The sequence below is a fragment of the Bubalus bubalis genome, chromosome 10, assembly GCF_019923935.1.
Source record: "Bubalus bubalis isolate 160015118507 breed Murrah chromosome 10, NDDB_SH_1, whole genome shotgun sequence".
NCBI lineage: Eukaryota > Metazoa > Chordata > Mammalia > Artiodactyla > Bovidae > Bubalus > Bubalus bubalis.
In genome coordinates this window covers 95,206,279-95,224,570 of record NC_059166.1, presented here as the reverse complement: position 1 = coordinate 95,224,570, position 18,292 = coordinate 95,206,279, and the positions used below count along the sequence as shown (strand labels likewise).

Genomic DNA, 18,292 nt, shown 5'->3' with positions numbered 1-18,292 from the left:
AAAGTATCATTTGCATTAATTGAAAACGTCAGCACAGCCTGTCATGAGGATTACTGGAGAGGATGACATTCCGAGCCTGGCCTGACAGGGGCTCTTCTCGTGTCTTGTGTGTCTGATTCACACGCAAGATTCCCTTTTTAGTTTCCTCATGTGCAGACCTGTGTGTGTGGTCACTAACCATTTACCGGAGGGAAGTGATTACAGCTAAAAATAAAATATAACGAATCTGAGGGAGAGGCTAGGATTTCAACTCTGGAGCCTGTGAAGTTGTCAACAGTCTGCTGTTAAACTTAAATATACGAAGGATAATTCGAGTCTTTTAATTGCTTTACTGAACTCAAGGGAGTAGTTAAAGGTTACTTGCAATCTTGGCCCAGTTGAGGTGGAATCGAGAATAATACAGAGAGATTCAATAACACCTTGAAAATTAAAATCCTGAAGCTATTCAGAATTACTGGTTTCATATTCTTTGGTCAGTGTTACCATTATGTTGAGATTATAAGGCATACTTGAGTGTTTTCACACAGCAGATAAACAATTTGAATGTGGCCATTTCAGCTCAGTTGTCAAAAAGCGGTGGGGAAGAAACTTGTATTAACAAATATATATTGCATGCATTAGCTCCAGACTGCCTTTAATCACTTTCTTAAAAATTTCCTCTATGATAGAAGCTTATGTATCATATGGTTCCTCTTTCTCCTCCACTCTCCTTAATCTAGGAGCTTCTCAGTTGGCTCTGTGATGTGCTGTGCTAAGTGACTTCAGCTGTGTCCAACTCCTTGCAACCTTATGGGCTGTAGCCTGCCAGGCTCCTCTGCCCATGGAATTCTCCAGGCAAGGATACTGGAATGGGTAGCTTTTCCCTTCTCCAGGGGATCTTCCCAACCCCGGGATCAAACCTGGGTCTCCCACATTGCAGGCGGATTCTTTACCCTCTGAGCCACCAGGCGCTAGTAGTAAAGAACCCACCCGCCAATGCAGGAGAAGTAGCAGACACTGGTTCTGTCCCTGCGTCAGGAAGATCCCCTGGAGGAGGAAATAGCAACCCACTCCAGTCTTCTTGCCTGGAGAATCCCAGGGACAGAGGAGCCTAGTGGGCTGCTGTCTATGGGGTCACACAGTCGGACACGACTGAAGTGACTTAGCAGCAGTAGCAGCAAAGTATAGTGTACAGGGGTCCTAAGGACAACTAGTAACAATCAAAAGAAAGGCCTCTGTCAATAGGAAGTCTGTCAGCCTTAAAAAAAAATGAAAAGCACCTGAAAGTTCTTATTTTGATACATTTTACCCACTCCAGTGTTCTTGCCTGGAGAATCCCAGGGACTGCGGAGCCTGGTGGGCTGCCGTCTATGGGGTCACACAGAGTCTGACACGACTGAAGCGACTTAGCAGCAGCAGGAGCAGGATGGAAAGAATATAAGCTAGTTCTATGTCTGTGGTAAACTGCCGTTCACCTCTTCAACTGTAATCCTGAGACAAATGTCGTGTTGTGAGTTTTGTCAGTAAAGGTAAAGAGAACAGCTTTCCTCAATACATGTTAGAAAACAAGAGTGACGCCTGTCAGAATGGCTGCCCCCAAAGAGACCACAAGTGACGAACGTTGGCGAGGGTGTGGGGAAAAGGGACCCTTTGTACACTGTTGGTGGGAATGTAACTTGTTGCAGTTGTTGTGGAAAACTGTGTGGAGGTTCCTCAAAAAACCAAGAACAGAGCTACCGCATGACCCAACAATTCCACACCTGGGTATATATGTGAAAAAAAACCCCACTAATTTGAAAAGATACATGCACCTCAATATTCATAGCAGCATTGTTTACAGTAGCCAAGATTTGGAAGTAGCCTAAGTGTCATCAATGGATAAAGAATAAAGGATAAAGCAGGTACACATACACAAGCACACACACACACACAATGGAACACTCAGCCATAGAAAGGAATGAAATTTTGCCATTTGCAGCAACATGGGTGGGCTTGGAGGGTATTATGCTAAATGGTATGTCCCATGGACTGTAGCCTGCCAGGCTCCTCTGTCCATGGGATTCTCCAGGCAGTAATACTGGAGCCGGTTTCCATTTCCTTCTCTGGGGAATCTTCCTGACCCAGGGATCAAACCTGCATCTTCTGCATTGGCAGGCAGATTCTTTACCACTGAGCCACCCGGGAAGCCAGACAGAGAAAGACGGAATCTAGAAAGCAAAATGAACTACCGAATGTAACAAAAAAGAAATGGACCCACAATGTAGAGGACAAACTAGTGGTTACCAGTGGAAGAGAGAGGGGGTAATATAGGGGTAGGAGATTAAAAGGTACAAGCTATTATGTATAAAATATGCTACAAATATAAGCATTGTCGCTTGGAATATAGCCAATATTTTATAATAACTATAAATGTAGTATAAGCTTTTAAAATTATACAACTGTGTTGTACACTTGAAACATATAACGTACATCAACTATACCTCAATAAAAAAGAACAGTGATAAACAGAACGCCTGTGAAACTAGACAGACTTAACTGTGATTATAGAGGTAATAATTCCATAATACTGAAGAAGGCAATGGCACCCTACTCCAGTTCTCTTGCCTGGAAAATTCCACGGATGGAGGAGCCTGGTAGGCTACAATCCATGGGGTCACAAAGAGTCGGACACGACTGAGCAACTTCACTTTCTTTCTTTCTATAGTTCCTTTGGAGAAGGAGGTGGTAACCCACTCCAGTGTTCTTGCCTGGAGAATCCCATGGACAGAGGGGCCTGGTGGGCTGCAATCTATGGGGTTGCAAAGAGTCGGACACGACTAAGCAACTAACACACACAATTCCATAATACAGTATGTGTATTCCTGAGGATATGAAGAAATAGAAAAAATAAAGCAGTCAAAACAGACAAGAGAGAGACATGTTGCAGTTTCTCAGGAGGCAGCTGATGCCCTCCTTCCCTTCTCGTGTCGCACACGTTGCTCCCATGTAATCCCTTCCATCCCTGTGCTATTTGAGAGGAGAAAGAAGGAATACAAACTGCCTTTCATGAATACCAAACTGACGACTTTAACATATAAGTGGGCATGGAAAGACCAGAGCAATGATAGGAAAAATATGTTTCGAAAGGCATGTGATCTAGTTTCTGGACTAGAACGCATACCAGTTGAATAGGAGGCCATGTCAGCAGGTGAGAACAAGGAGAAGGATTTAGAGATTAAGGGAACAAGTGATTTTTTTCAAGCACATGTTTCAAACTGAAAGCGAGGACAAAATACATTTCTACTAAATAAAGAGAATATCATAGGTACTCTGTTTGTTTGGAATGTGATTTTAAGAAGCATGTACAATACAGGGGGAAAAACAGGGAAATGAGTTTTATTTCATCACTGCCATCAAGTCACTGTGTAATCTGGAGGGAAGTCACATAACTTCTCTTAAATGACTTGTTCTCGGGTCCTCCGGTTTCTAATTTTTAAAGGAAGAGAAGGATAAAAATCTTTTTAAAATATATGTAATTTTTGTAGATAATCTCGATGAAATCAGATAATCTTTCCCAAATCTGACCTAGCCTTCCTGTCTGGTGCTTTAACCCCTTGCAGTATCCTTCCAACCCTATGAACTGCCCGGGTCCTTCAAGCTAAGTCAGGCAGAAAGGGGGTCTAACAGTCACCAACAGCATCTTAAGATAAATCTGTCAAAGACTTCTGCATTAACATTTGAAAAGGTCTGTTGATTAAGGGCCCCCAAGTTGTGCATCTTTTGTGGTGAATTTTTAGTAATTACTTTTGAAAGGTTACCATGAGCCTTTGAAACACTACCCCTACCTAAATTCTCCTGTCTATCTGATAGGATGCTTGGATATTTGGGTCTTCTCAGTAGTTCTTCAAGATACATGCACATTTACCCCAAAAGTATGATTTACTTTATATTAAAATGTGTCATTGCTTAAAGAAATTGACATATCCAATTTTTTATATCTACTTCTATTGTATTGCCTTTTTTATGCAATGACCCATGAGACCCATGCATTCAGCTTATTGTACCTTGAGTCTTACACCCAAGGAATTAACATTTAGTTGTTTTATTTTCAACAGAAATATAGTTGACTTACAATATTGTGTTAGTTTCAGGTGTACAGAAAAGTCATATATATATATATATATATATATATATATATACTGCATCGCTTCAGTCATGTCCGACTCTGAGTGACTCCATAGATGGCAGCCCAGCAGGCTCCCTCGTCCCTGGGATTCTCCAGGCAAGAACACTGGAGTGGGTTGCCATTTCCTTCTCCAATGCATGAAAGTGAAAAGTGGAAGTGAAGTCGCTCAGTCTTGTCCGACTCCTAGCGACCCCATGGACTGCAGCCTACCAGGCTCCTCTGTCCATGGGATTTTCCAGGCAAGGGTACTGGAGCGGGGTGCCATTGCCTTCATATATATATATATATATTCTTTTTCAGATTCTTTTCCATTATAGGTTATTATAAGATACTGAGTATAGTTCTCTGTGCTATATAGTAGGTCCTCGTTGTTTTTCCATTTTATATATAGTAGTATGTATATCTACACTCCGGTACTCTTGCTGGGAAAATCCCATGGACGGAGGAGCCTGGTAGGCTGCAATCCATGGGGTCGCTGAGTCGGACACGACTGAGCAACTTCCCCTTCACTTTTCACATTCATGCATTGGAGAAAGAAATGGCAACCCACTCCAGTGTCCTTGCCTGGAGAATCCCAGGGACGGCAGAGCCTGGTGGGCTGCTGTCTATGGGGTTGCACAGAGTCGCACACGACTGAAGTGACTTAGCAGCAGCAGCAGCAGTGTGTATATATGAATCCCAAACTTCTAATTTATCTCTCCCCAACTTTTCCTGTTGGTAACTGTAGAAGTTTGTTTTCTATGTTTGTGAGTCAATTCTATTTTGTAAATATGCTCATTTATATCATATTTTTAGATTCCACATATAAAATGATATCATGATATTTGTCTTTGTCTGACTTACTTCACTTAAATTAACATTTAGTTTTCATTTTTTTTGTTCAGCTTTTCATAACGGAGCACATATACTAGAGATATAAAGCTGTATTTGATTTTTATAAACTGAAGACTTTAGTGAAAAGCATTTTCATAAATATTATTGAAAATGTTCAATTTTATTTACTTCAAAGTGACAGGGGTATTATCTTGGCATCATCATATATTCATTAAGTCTGCAGAAGAATTTAAATAAGATATATACTGTTTCCAACTTGGCAATAAGCTAACATACCTTCCAGTCATTACCAATGCATCATAGTAGGAAGTTCCTTCCATAGTCTGGATGTGTGCTTGCCAATCATCTGTTGGAGTCTCCCTATATACATTGTGAAGAATTTAAACTTAACCTCATTTACAACAGTCATACAGTCATTCAAAGTCATTGTAAAAAATTTGATCACAATTTTGGTGTTTTGTTTTATAAAAATTATTTTAGCTTACAGTGCTTTCTCAAACACAAGCTGTTTTCCTCACTCTGTTGAGGTATTACTCACACAAAGGTCCACAAATCCTAGGTGCACAGTGCAGTGAAGTTTTGCATAATGTATTTATACATCTGTGAAACTGCCGCTCAGATCCAATTATAGAACTTTCCAGAACCCCAGAAGACTTTCCTGGATCCCATCCCAGCTGACACCCTACCAAGGTAACCAGTACTCTGATATAGTTAAGTCATACAATCTCTTGAACTTCATATAAATGAAATTCTAAAGTTTATATGACCAACCTAGATAGCATACTCAAAAGCAGAGACATTACTTTGCCAACAAAGGTCCGTCTAGTCAAGGCTATGGTTTTTCCAGTGGTCATATATGGATGTGAAAGTTGGACTGTGAAGAAAGCTGAGCACCGAAGAATTGATGCTTTTAAACTGTGGTGTTGGAGAAGACTCTTTAGAGTCCCTTGGACTGCAAGGAGATCCAACCAGTCCATTCTAGAGGAGATCAGTCCTTGGGTGTTCTTTGGAAGGAATGATGCTAAAGCTGAAACTCCAATACTTTGGCCACCTCATGCGAAGAGTTGACTCATTGGAAAAGAAAGACTCTGATGCTGGGAGGGATTGGGGGCAGGAGGAGAAGGGGATGACAGAGGATGAGATGGCTGGATGGCATCACTGACTCGATGGATATGAGTTTGGGTGAACTCCGGGAGTTGGTGATGGACAGGGAGGCCTGGCGTGCTGCAATTCATGGCGTCACAAAGAGTTGGACACGACTGAGCAACTGAACTGAACTGAAAGTTTGTATTCTTTGGAGAATGGCATTTTTTTCCACTTATTATATCTATGAAATTCATCCAGGTATTGCATATAACAGTGGTTCATTCATTTTTATTGCTACACTTTTTCATTGTATATACCACAATTTGTTTATTTATTCTTGTCAATGAACATTTGGTTGTTTCCAGTTTTAGATGCTTATGAGTAATGCTGCGAGGAATATTCCCTTCTTAAAGAGCCTTTTACATCATTTCTCTACACTCCTTTTTCTTGGGTTATTGTACCTTCCAGGTCTTTGAGTTCATGATTATTTAGCTTTAAGAAATGCTATGAATTTTCTTAAGTGGTTGTACTGATTTCCACTCCCATGAGCAGCAACACAGGGAATCTCTCCTGCTCCACATGCTCATTAGCACTTGTGCTGTTCTTTAATTTTTAGGCATTTAGTGGTCTCGCTGTGATTTTGCTTTGCATTTCCCTGATTACTAATGGTGTTGAGCACCTTTTCATGTGCAGGTTGGAAATATGAATATTCTCTTTTGTGAACTGCTTAGTTTTTTTTTTTTTTCACATTATCATGATAGGGTTTTCAAACTTTTCCCAGTCAAGTTGTGAAAATTCTTTTTATGTTCTGGATGTGATCCTTTGTTGGATATACATATTATAGTAGTCCCTGGATAGGCTTTTCACTCTTCTAACATTGTCTTTTGATTATTAAGATTTCAATGAAGGCCAATTTGTCAACCTTTTGTGCTTTCTGTGTCCCTTTCAATGAATATTTTCTACCCTCAGTTCATTAAGATTTTACATGTTTCTGTAGTCCTTTATTGCTTTACCTTTCACATTTATGTCTAAGAGAATCTCTAGTTAATTTCTGTGCCTGGTGTGAGGTAAGGGTTCAGTTTTGTTCTACACTGACGTTCCATTGGTCCAGAATCACTGATTGAAAAGACCATCCCTTTCCCATTTGAACTGCACTGGCCCTGTTGTGGTAAATCAGGATATCACGTGTGCACAGGTCTGTGTCTGCACTGTCTGTTCTACTGATTTGTTTATATGTGCACCAACACTACATTATAAAAGTCCCTGGTGTACAATGTTGTAGATCCTCTGGCTTCTTCTTCAGTTTTGTCTTAGCTGTTCTAGTTTTTCTGGAGTTCCACTTAAATTTGAGAATCAGCTTGTCAGTTTTCACATACACACTCACATAGGAATACACACACAACCTGCTGGGATTTTAATTGGTACTGAACTACACCTAGAGATAAGATTGAGAATTGACATCTTAACGACATTGAGTCTTTCAGTCTAAATACTTGGTTAGTCCATTAGGTTATTTAGGACTTTAATTTCTCTCTGCAACACTGTCTAGTTTTCAGTCCAGAGATCTTGATGGGATATTTAGTTTTTATAAAAATGATGATGAACTCAGATAAAAATGGATATGACTTCAATTTTCTTAAAAAAAAAAATGGGCAGCATTTACAAAATATCCAGTTTTGTTATTTTGTAGGGCTTGTAATCATGTTAAGATCTTTGAGACAGGAGTTTCCAAAGTAGCTAAATATTCTTTAAAATTATTCAGTGCTATATGTTTTAATTGTGTGTGTCACATCTTATACGTCTGATTAAGTGGTAGTACTATTTATAACTTGATTTATCCTTCTGGTTAGGTATATTAAGCTGAGGCCATGTCACCACCCTTGAAGTCAACGATGCATTTGTTAAGTGAAGGATTGAGAGGCTGAGCAGTTGACCAGGAGAATCAGTAGTTTCCACTTTCCATGGAGCAGGACACAGTTTGATTTTCAGCAGTTCATCTCTGTGTCATAAAAACTTTGAGGTCATTAAACCCAAACCTGAATTTCAGAAAACATGAATTTTTTGGAAAAATAAGGTTGTGATTGTAAGATGGCAAAATATTTCATCAATTTAGGTTAAGAATCGTCTAGTTGTACAGTTGGCATATTATAAAAACTGGCTGCAATTACTCCTGAAATGGCTATTAATTTCGTAGAATCTTGTTGTTCAGTTACTAAGTCATGTCTGATTCGAACTGCAGCACACCAAGCGTTCCTGTCCTTCACTGTCTCCCAGAGTTTGCTCAGACTCATGTTCATTGTCTTGATGTTGCCATCCAACCGTCTCATCCTCTGACGTCCCCTTCTCCTCCTGCCTTCAATCTTTCCCAGCCTTAGGGTCTTTTCCAGTGAGACTGCTCTTTGCATCATATGGTCAAAGTACTGGAGCTTCAGCTTCAGCATCAGTCCTAATGAATATTCAGGGTTGATTTCCTTTAGAACTGACTGATTTGATCTCCTTGCTGTCCAAGGGACTCTCAAGAGTCTTCTCTAGCACCACAGTTCGAAAGCATCAGTTCTTCAGTGCTCACCCTTCTTTACAGTCCAACTCTCACATCCATACATGACTACTGGAAAAACCATAGCTTTGACTATATAGACCTCTGTCAACAAAGCGATGTCTCTGCTTTTTACTAAACTGTCTAGGTTTCTCATAACTTTTCTTCCAAGGAGCAAGCATCTTTTAATATTGTGACTGCAGTCGCTGTCAGTCAGTTCAGTCACTCAGTCGTGTCTGACTCTTTGCGATCTCATGGACCATGGACTGCAGCAGGCCAGGCCTCCCTGTCCATCACCAACTCCCGGAGCTTACTCAAACTCGTGTCCATTGAGTCGGTGATGCCATCCAACCATCTCATCCTCCGTTGTCCCCGTCTCCTCTTGCCCTCAATCTTTCTCAGCATCAGGGTCTTTTCCAGTGAGTCAGTTCTTCGCATCTGGTGGCCAAAGTACTGGATTTTCAGCTTCAGCATCAGTCCTTCCAGTGAATATTCAGGAATGATTTCCTTTAGGATTGACTGGTTTGATCAACTTGCAGTCCAAGAGTTTTCTCCAACACCATAGTTCAAAAGCATCAATTCTTCGGCAATCAGCTTTCTTTACAGTCACTTTTGCAGTCACCATAGTCTGAATTAAATTTAAATATACCCCAGATAATAAGAAATTAGTGTATACATGTATAGTATTATATTAATATATCAGGATGCAATGAATGTGTAAATCCACTGTAAGTAGAAGCAAACTTGATCATTTCTTTGAACGTTATTAATTGCCTCAACACATAATTAGTATTTTCTCAATGATTTTTTGGAGAAGGCAATGGCAACCTGCTCCAGTTCTCTTGCCTGGAAAACCCCATGGACGGAGGAGCCTGGTAGGCTGCAGTCCATGGGGTCGCGAAGAGCCAGACACGACTGAGCGACTTCACTTTCACTTTTCACTTTCATGCATCGGAGAAGGAAATGGCAACCCACTCCAGTGTTCTTGCCTGGAGAATCCCAGGGATGGAGGAGCCTGGTGGGCTGCCATCTATAGGGCCGCACAGAGTCGGACATGACTGAAGTGACTTAGCGGCAGCAGCAGCAGCAGCAATGATTTTTATCTCATTTATTTTTCACTATAGACCACTTTAGTATAGCAGAAGTCTGCCTTTGCTATTTAGTTTTATTTTAATAACTTATTTCAGGCTGCTCTAACAAAAATACCATAGTGTTTGGAACTTAACCTACAGACATTTATTTATCACAGTTCTGGAGACTAAGTCTGAGATCAGTGTGACAACCTGGCTAAGTTCTTGTGAGAACCCTCTTCCTGAATTCCTCACAAGGTGGAAAGAACTCATATTTCTCCAGTTTTTGTAAAGGATATGAATCCCATCATGAGGGCTGCACCCCTATGACCTCATCCAAACTTAATCAAGTCCTAAAGGCCCCACTTCCAAATACCATCACACTGGGGATTAAGACCTCAGCATAGGAATTTGGGGAGGGACGCATTTAGTCCATTGCAGTCTCCTTCTGCTCTAAAGTTTAATATCACTAATACCAAAACCTGAATAGAAGTTGTGTTAAAATAGTAGTAGTTCACTTGTTCTAATATTAGAATATACTTTGAATATGAAAATTTAACAATATTAAAGCTAGCTAATTTCCTACTGTTAAGTATATTGTAGCAATTAGAATATTAGAGCAATAAAATTCTAACAATAGCTAAGACTAACAGGCATTGTCTCTATTCCAGACACTTCATGTATATAACCACATGTAATTCTCAAGAACACACAATTAAGTGGGTAATACTCTTATCCTCATTTAAAAGAAATTTAATAAAAGGATTTAATTTCTTTCCATTTTATCTTACATTTCTGATTGTATTAAATGATTCACATTTATTCAAAGAAAAATAATAGACACTGTACTGAAAATTCTCAAATTTTTTTTTTTTAATAGAAAACCAATGTCCTATACTGAGAACAGAGGGACGCCGGTTTACACAAGACAACAGAGATAAACTTGAAGTTTCAGGTAAGCATGATAATCTTGCACAAGGAAGCATTTTTGTGTGAAATTATAACCAAACATGTTGTGTATTGTAGGTGACTCCTTGACATTGTAATTTAAGATGATAAGGCCAATATCAATAAAATTAAGAGCAAAGCAGGCAGATAATATACAAAAATTTCTGAGAGCAGAATTCTACATTGTTTAACCTGACGACCAACAATTCAACCTCTTGGAGAACAAAAGTTATTTGAAATTATAGAAGTCGTATCTATTGTAGAAAATGTGAAATAAAGAAAATATATGAGAAAGAAGATCTCAGTACCCCAGTATGGTGACGGTGTTCATTTTGGAACATTCCTACTCTTCTTTCTCTTTCTTTTTCCCTTTAATCCTCCATTTTCTCTCTCCACCCTCCCTCCACTCTGACTCATGCACGCATAATCATAATCCATACACTGCATTTGAAATCCACGCATTTCCCCACACCAACATATATTTTTCTAAAGCATGATAGTTTTAAAAAGGCTGCTTAGATCTCAGTTGGATGGGTATGCTGCTGCTGCTGCTGCTGCTAAGTCACTTCAGTCGTGTCCAACTCTGTGCGACCCCATAGATGGCAGCCCACCGGGCCCCACCGTTATAGTGCTTTTTATTTAACTAGTTTTCTGTCTTTAGCTATCAGAGCTGGTACAATAAGCGACTCTGATTATTTATTTAGAATCATTCCTAGATCAAAGAAAATTAATATTTGAATCTCTTGAAATATATTTTGTCCTCTTATAGATTCATGTTGAGGTATGGCAAAACCAATACAATATTGTAAAGTAATTAACCTTCAATTAAAATAAATAAATTTATATTAAAAAAATTTATGATTTAACTCGAAATAATCAATCTTCAGATAATGACTACAAAAAATCCTATTTAAAAATGAGTATCTCTGTGAGTTTACTATGTTTAATAAAACTGCTGGATTAAATCATTTGTCACACTTCACAGGTTTTGACCTAGCAGAGCGATTTTCTCTGAAACATGTGTTTTGTGAAGGTGATAAAACCTGTTTCAAATTGGGAAGTTCACTTCTTATTAGAGACACCATGTAAGTAAAATAATAATTTTTATTTATGTTTTTTAATACTATATAAACTACTCTCTAAAGAGATTCCAAATAACTTGTTTAAAAATAAAAAGTTATCTTGACAGTATCACAATCATTTGAATGCTACAGTAAATGTGATGTTTTTATACTGTGGTTTTTAATAATCTGCAAACTGATCTTCTTCTGTGGTGTTAATTTACATGTATAGATAGAGGCATGATTATTATAAAATAGTAATTAAATCTATTTTTGAAGAAATATTATTTATGTTTAAATAGACTAACCAAAATTAGATTTTAAAATGTGAATTTGAAACATAAGACCAATGTAGACTTAGAGACAAAAGACTGATATTTATTATATTTATTTCCACATGCTTCATGCATAGGAATAAGCTCTATGATAAATTAAAAGAATTTACCCCTTATTCATTGCATATATTGTATAGAGTAAACAGTAGGATAAAAAAACTTTCTTTTTTTTTTGATCTTGATATTTATTTCAAAATGGATTTACCTAAGGCTTTTTTATTGTTTGTTATCTTTATTATACTTCTGATAAATGAGGCTAAAAAGAATCACTTTCCATTTGAATATTGCCAGTTGGTCAGCAATTATACAAGGCAAGCATTCACCGTATGGTTGACTATAGGTAACTGGAGGATGGATCCACAGTAAATCAGAAAGCCTGAGTATCAAGAAGGCAGATAGAACATATATGGTTCTGAGATTCAGCCTTTGAGTCCAAGATGAACATTGCAGTATATGACTACACTGCAATGAATCAAGCATAACATTCTGCTTGGTTTAGTATGCAACACAGATGTTTTTGTGTGAAAACACACATGGATGTTTCCACTTCCTGATGGGTATTCTAATATTTGAGTTACCAGGTAGAGTTGTTGAGAATCTCAGCTTTGAAATTCTCAAAGAGAAATAGCATTAATTATCTCATTGCCCATCCTCAGAGGTATCCTGTAAACCAGGTTCCTAACTCCTTGAGAAAATTTTCTTTTAAATTTTCTATTTTGTGATCCTTTAGATACTTTTAGTTTAATGATATGGTTCCTTAAAAGTAAACTGCTCATTAATTGTAAGAAATCAGAGGGCTAAGGAAGAGGGTAATTTGATATCAGGGGATGTAACAGTGATTGTCTGCTGGAGAACTTCAGCAGATGTCACTTTACAGACCTGTGCTATCGTGGGTGTCTTAAGCCTGCAAGTGGCTTCACACGCACACATTAAACCCTCAGGGCTTGACAGCTCCCTGTTTGGGTATTCATATGCAGTAAAGAAGAGTCTGTTTGTGTCTCATATATTTCATATATATTGCTTTAGATGTTTCTTAAACATAAATTTAATTAATGAATTTAAGAAAGGCAATAAATCCTTTTCCAAAAATTAAAATGCATGTTCTCTCTCACCTTCTGATGATTTAAACCCCTCTAATTCTGGCCAGGTGGCCAAAATATAGGAGTGACAATTTTAAGTAGCTACATTAGAAAACTTGTTGCCACATTTAGACAGTGCCATTCTCTTTTGAGTATGCTTGGTAATAAATACTATGTATGACTTGAAATTTATTTTTTGATTTTGGGCTCTAAATCACTGTGCAACTGCTGGGCAATTGATGTAAGTTAATTCTCCAGCTCTGCACTGGAGAACTCTGGTCTCTCCACTGCAGGAAACTGGAGGGGATCTGGTTAAGCTGACTAGTGAGTGTCAAGTAGCTTGGCTCATCTCCACTTACATTTTGCTCTGTGAGCCAAAGATGCTAGGATGCTTTTCTCACATGATGCCATCTTGATTTTTCAATGAGACTGGAGTAAAGTTGCAGCTATTTATATATTTGTAAATGAGCTGCCTTGCAGAATCAGCATGTGAAAAGGCAGATGCTAATTCACATGGAAATTGGGACTTTTTCTATGCCTGAGCTTGTTTTTTTTTTACTGTTCTGGCATCTTCCAGGCTTAGGAGGGGAGGTATCTTATGAACTGTTGGTCACTACCCAATGGACACTGTGCCTTTAGCCTGGCTTAACCTGGGGACCCAAAGGCAGCTCTTGCGAGGGTCCTTCAGGTAAACATTGTTGTCCCCAGAAAGGTCGCACGGGTGCGGGAACATCTGATGAACTGTGTTTGGTTTTCTTTTCAATTCATGTCCATCTTCAGTATTCCTTCGGATAGGAAATTTTAAGTATTGGGGGCTTGCTACCTAGTTTTCTAGAATCATCTTTCTGGAGAAAATTCCCTTAGCATTTTTTTTTTTTGTAACTTACAAGTTACATATCTCTGGTTATGTAGAAAAAATAATGATTTCTATACACATTGAGACCAATATTCCAGATGATCATGCTCTGATTATCTTTAAATTGTGTTTCAGCAATTATCAGGGAAAGTGGTGAAGTTTTGAGAGAAAATTTCATAAAACATGCATATGGTATGAAGCACCTTATTTATTTGGTTTAATATAATTCTTTCATTAGTTGCTTGTATATAAGCATGTTTTTAAATAAAAATGTCTTAGTAGTTGAATAAATAAATTTAAAATGTAACAGAAAAAGTGAATTTCCTGATTTATTATTGAATTCAAGGATGGTTAAGAGCCTTATCTCTCAGGTTTTGTGTCTGTACAGAATAATGTGTTGAGAAGGATTCTGAGGCCCTAAGTTCAGTATGTTGGAGTGTTCTGGCCCATTAGCAAAAAGAGGGGGGAAGGGAGGGTTCACATATGTCTCAAGTCCGTAGCTTCTCTAATTTAGGATGATACATGTGAGTTGGTGGCTTTTGCTACTGAAACAGTTCCCAAGAGTGGGGGAAAATGAAGTTATGTGTGAAAAAATAATCAGCACGGATTAGTAAGATTTTATGAACTTGGATAGTGTAGCTAGAAACAGTTGGAATAATTGACAGATATGGTCCTCTTTGCTTTTGTTATAAACAAATACATCTCCTGTGAAGAGGAGTTGTCTCTCTGTCTCTTTCATTAAACTGGTGGTTGCATTCTGGAAGCAAAGGTCTATTTAATTTCACAGCTTTACATGGAAAAAATGAGCTGGAGGAAGGTCTTCAAATTTGTGTTTTGTAATACATAATAATCCTCAGCAACTAGGAAACCCCACACTATATACATAGAAAATGTACAGAGTTTTTAAGAAGATTTTCAGGTTTTTTTTTTTTTTTTTAATGGTTCTGGCATCTTAAGCCTTAACAGTTCCCTTGGAAATATTCCTAAATATGGGAAAACTGTTATGTATATTGCAGAGCATCATCAGCCCCCAGTCTTTGCTACTATTGAATGGTTTACACTATGGGTATATCTTTTCTACACAAACCTTCACATTATGCTCAGACTTTTATTACTGTACTATATTAAATAACACTACAATGTACCAGAAGGTTGTTTCCTCTGTTTTTCTAACTAAAGAGGCCAGTTAAGACCCACCACTTACTCATCCATTGCCTCCTTCTTTATTCTTCATGTATCCATTCATTCAGTAAATGTTTATTGAGCCAAAAAAATCCATAAGATTGATGTTTTGAGTAGAAATCCAAGCTTGTTTTTAGAGATCTTGCTCTATACTTATAATTATGTTCCATCATTTTTTACCCATCTGTTTGCATTTGATATGCAGATATCACCCAATTTCTTCAGTGGCATTAGATTTTTTTGTTATTAAGTTCTGTGTTTTAACTCAAAACTTGTAACAATTATAAATAAAAGTTGTAGGCAATCCACTCCAGTACTCTTGCCTGGAAAATCCCATGGACGGAGGAGTCTGGTGGGCTGCAGTCCATGGGGTCGCTAGAGTAGGACACGACTGAGCGACTTCACTTTCACTTTTCATTTTCATGCATTGGAGAAGGAAATGGCAACCCACTCCAGTGTTCTTGCCTGGAGAATCCCAGGGACGGGGGAGCCTGGTGGGCTGCCGTCTATGGGGTCGCACAGAGTCGGACACGACTGAAGTGACTTAGCAGCAGCAGATTACAGTGGCCTGAGCACTTCCTTAGGCTCTGGGACTGCACTGGGGAAGGATGCAGGTGTAATCTTCCCTTCCCAGAGCCTGCTGGAAAGATACACAATGCCAAGAAAAGCTGTACTTTGTTCTTGCCTTGACCTGGGAAGAAACTGAGCTGTGTTCTCTCATTTGAGCATAGGCTGCCGGACTCAAAGCCCACAACTCCTCTCATAAAAGCTACATTTCCTTAAGCATCATACATAGGCTGATTTTCAGTATCTTCATTCCTTCCCTCAGAAGAGCCAGTTTTCCAACCATGTTTAATTTTTATTACTCCTTGGGACCTCTCCAAGTTCTCAAAACCAGTTGAATTCTAAATCTCAAAATTATGTTCAAAACTCTGATACTGAAGCTTCTCATTGCTGAAAATTTTGGGAGGATTACTTCATCATTTCATTAAACTATAGAAAATGAATATTTATGCATTCCTTGGATTTCATTTGGGGCGTTCTATATAGGAAGTTTCCCATGTAATGAAATGTGACTTAGTAAAAAGCTGTCCAGCTGTTTACATGAGATTGACTGACAGCTGCACATATGTCTGTTAACCAGTCCAAGCGCGTACTGCTCGCTGCACAGCAAGCCAATGAGGCGAGAGAAGATGCTGGACAAGTGTCCCAAAGAGCCATCTTCCTGAGGTGGAGTTCATGAAAGGGGAGGAGTGTTGCTGGTTGTTGCAAACTTCTTGGTGTTGGAATCCTTTGTTCTTACAGCATCCATAGGTCTGGTTTCATAGTGTTCCTATAAACCCTCAACAAGACAAATGCTATTCTCTGTTCTGCAACTTTTTATGTCTGTATGAATGGAAAAACACTATACCTTTAAAGGTTAGAGTCATGAAAATGGGCTATCGTGTATATTTCAGGCTATAGGTAACATTTTTTTTTAATAGATTCAGTTCAGTTCAGTTCAGTTCAGTCGCTCAGTCATGTCCAACTCTTTGCGACCCCATGAATCGCAGCACGCCAGGCCTCCCTGTCCATCACCAACTCCTGGAGTTCACCCAGACTCACGTCCATCGAGTCAGTGATGCCATCCAGCCATGTCATCCTCTGTCATCCCCTTCTCCTCCCGCCCCCAATCCCTCCCAGCATCAGAGTCTTTTCCAATGAGTCAATTCTTTGCATGAGGTGGCCAAAGTATTGGAGTTTCAGCTTTAGCATCATTCCTTCCAAAGAAATCCCAGGGCTGATCTCCTTCAGAATGGACTGGTTGGATGTCCTTGCAGTCCAAGGGACTCTCAAGAGTCTTCTCCACCACAGTTCAAAAGCATCAGTTCTTCAGCGCTCAGCTTTCTTCACAGTCCAACTCTCACATCCATACATGACCACTGGAAAAACCATAGCCTTGACTAGATGGACCTTTTTGTTGGCAAAGTAATGTCTCTGCTTTTCAATATGCTGTCTAGGTTGGTTTTAACTTTCCTTCCAAGGAGTAAGTGTCTTTTAATTTCATGGCTGCAGTCACCATCTGCAGTGATTTTGGAGCCCCAAAAATTAAAGTCTGACACTGTTTCCACTGTTTCCCCATCTATTTCCCATGAAGTGATGGGACCAGATGCCATGATCTTAGTTTTCTGAACGTTGAGCTTTAAGCCAACTTTTTCACTCTCCTCTTTCACTTTCATCAAGAGGCTCTTTAGTTCCTTTTCACTTTCTGCCATAAGGGTGGTGCCATCTGCATGTCTGAGGTTATTGATATTTCTCCCGGCAATCTTGATTCCAGCTTGTGCTTCATCCAGCCCAGCGTTTCTCATGATGTACTCTGCATATAAGTTAAATAAGCAGGATGACAATATACAGCCTTGACGTACTCCTTTTCCTATTTGGAACCAGTCTGTTGTTCCATGTCCAGTTCTAACTGTTGCTTCCTGACCTGCATACAAATTTATCAAGAGGCAGATCAGGTGGTCTGGTATTCCCATCTCTTTCAGAATTTTCCAGTTTATTGTGATCCACACAGTCAAAGGCTTTGGCATAGTCAACAAAGCAGAAATAGATGTTTTTCTGGAACTCTCTTGCTTTTTCCATGATCCAGCGGATGTTGGCAATTTGATCTCTGGTTCCTCTGCCTTTTCTAAAACCAGCTTGAACATCAGGAAGTTCATGGTTCACATATTGCTGAAGCCTGGCTTGGAGAATTTTGAGCATTACTTTACTAGCATGTGAGATGAGTGCAATTGTGCAGTAGTTTGAGCATTCTTTGGCATTGCCTTTATTTGGGACTGGAATGAAAACCGACCTTTTCCAGTCCTGTGGCCACTGCTGAGTTTTCCAAATTTGCTGGCATATTGAGGGCAGCACTTTCACAGCATCATCTTTCAGGATTTGGAATAGCTCAACTGGAATTCCATCACCTCCACTAGCTTTGTTCATAGTGATGCTTTCTAAGGCCCACTTGACTTCACATTCCAGGATGTCTGGCTCTAGGTCAGTGATCACACCATCATGATTATCTGGGTCATGAAGATCTTTTTTGTACAGTTCTTCTGTGTATTCTTGCCATCTTTTCTTAATATCTTTTGCTTCTGTTTGATCCATGCCATTTCTGTCCTTTATCGAGCCCATCT

The 18,292-nt window shown here is 39.1% G+C and overlaps 1 protein-coding gene across 1 annotated transcript in view; it reads left to right on the top strand.

Annotated features, from left to right (window-relative positions):
• COL19A1 (collagen type XIX alpha 1 chain) overlaps positions 1-18,292 on the top strand; it is a 448,270-nt gene that overhangs the window by 19,367 nt on the left and 410,611 nt on the right. Inside the window, exons 3-4 of the mRNA XM_045161980.1 lie at positions 10,551-10,625; positions 11,604-11,703. Coding sequence (XP_045017915.1) covers positions 10,551-10,625; positions 11,604-11,703 — 175 coding nt within the window. The remainder of the gene's footprint in view (positions 1-10,550; positions 10,626-11,603; positions 11,704-18,292) is intronic.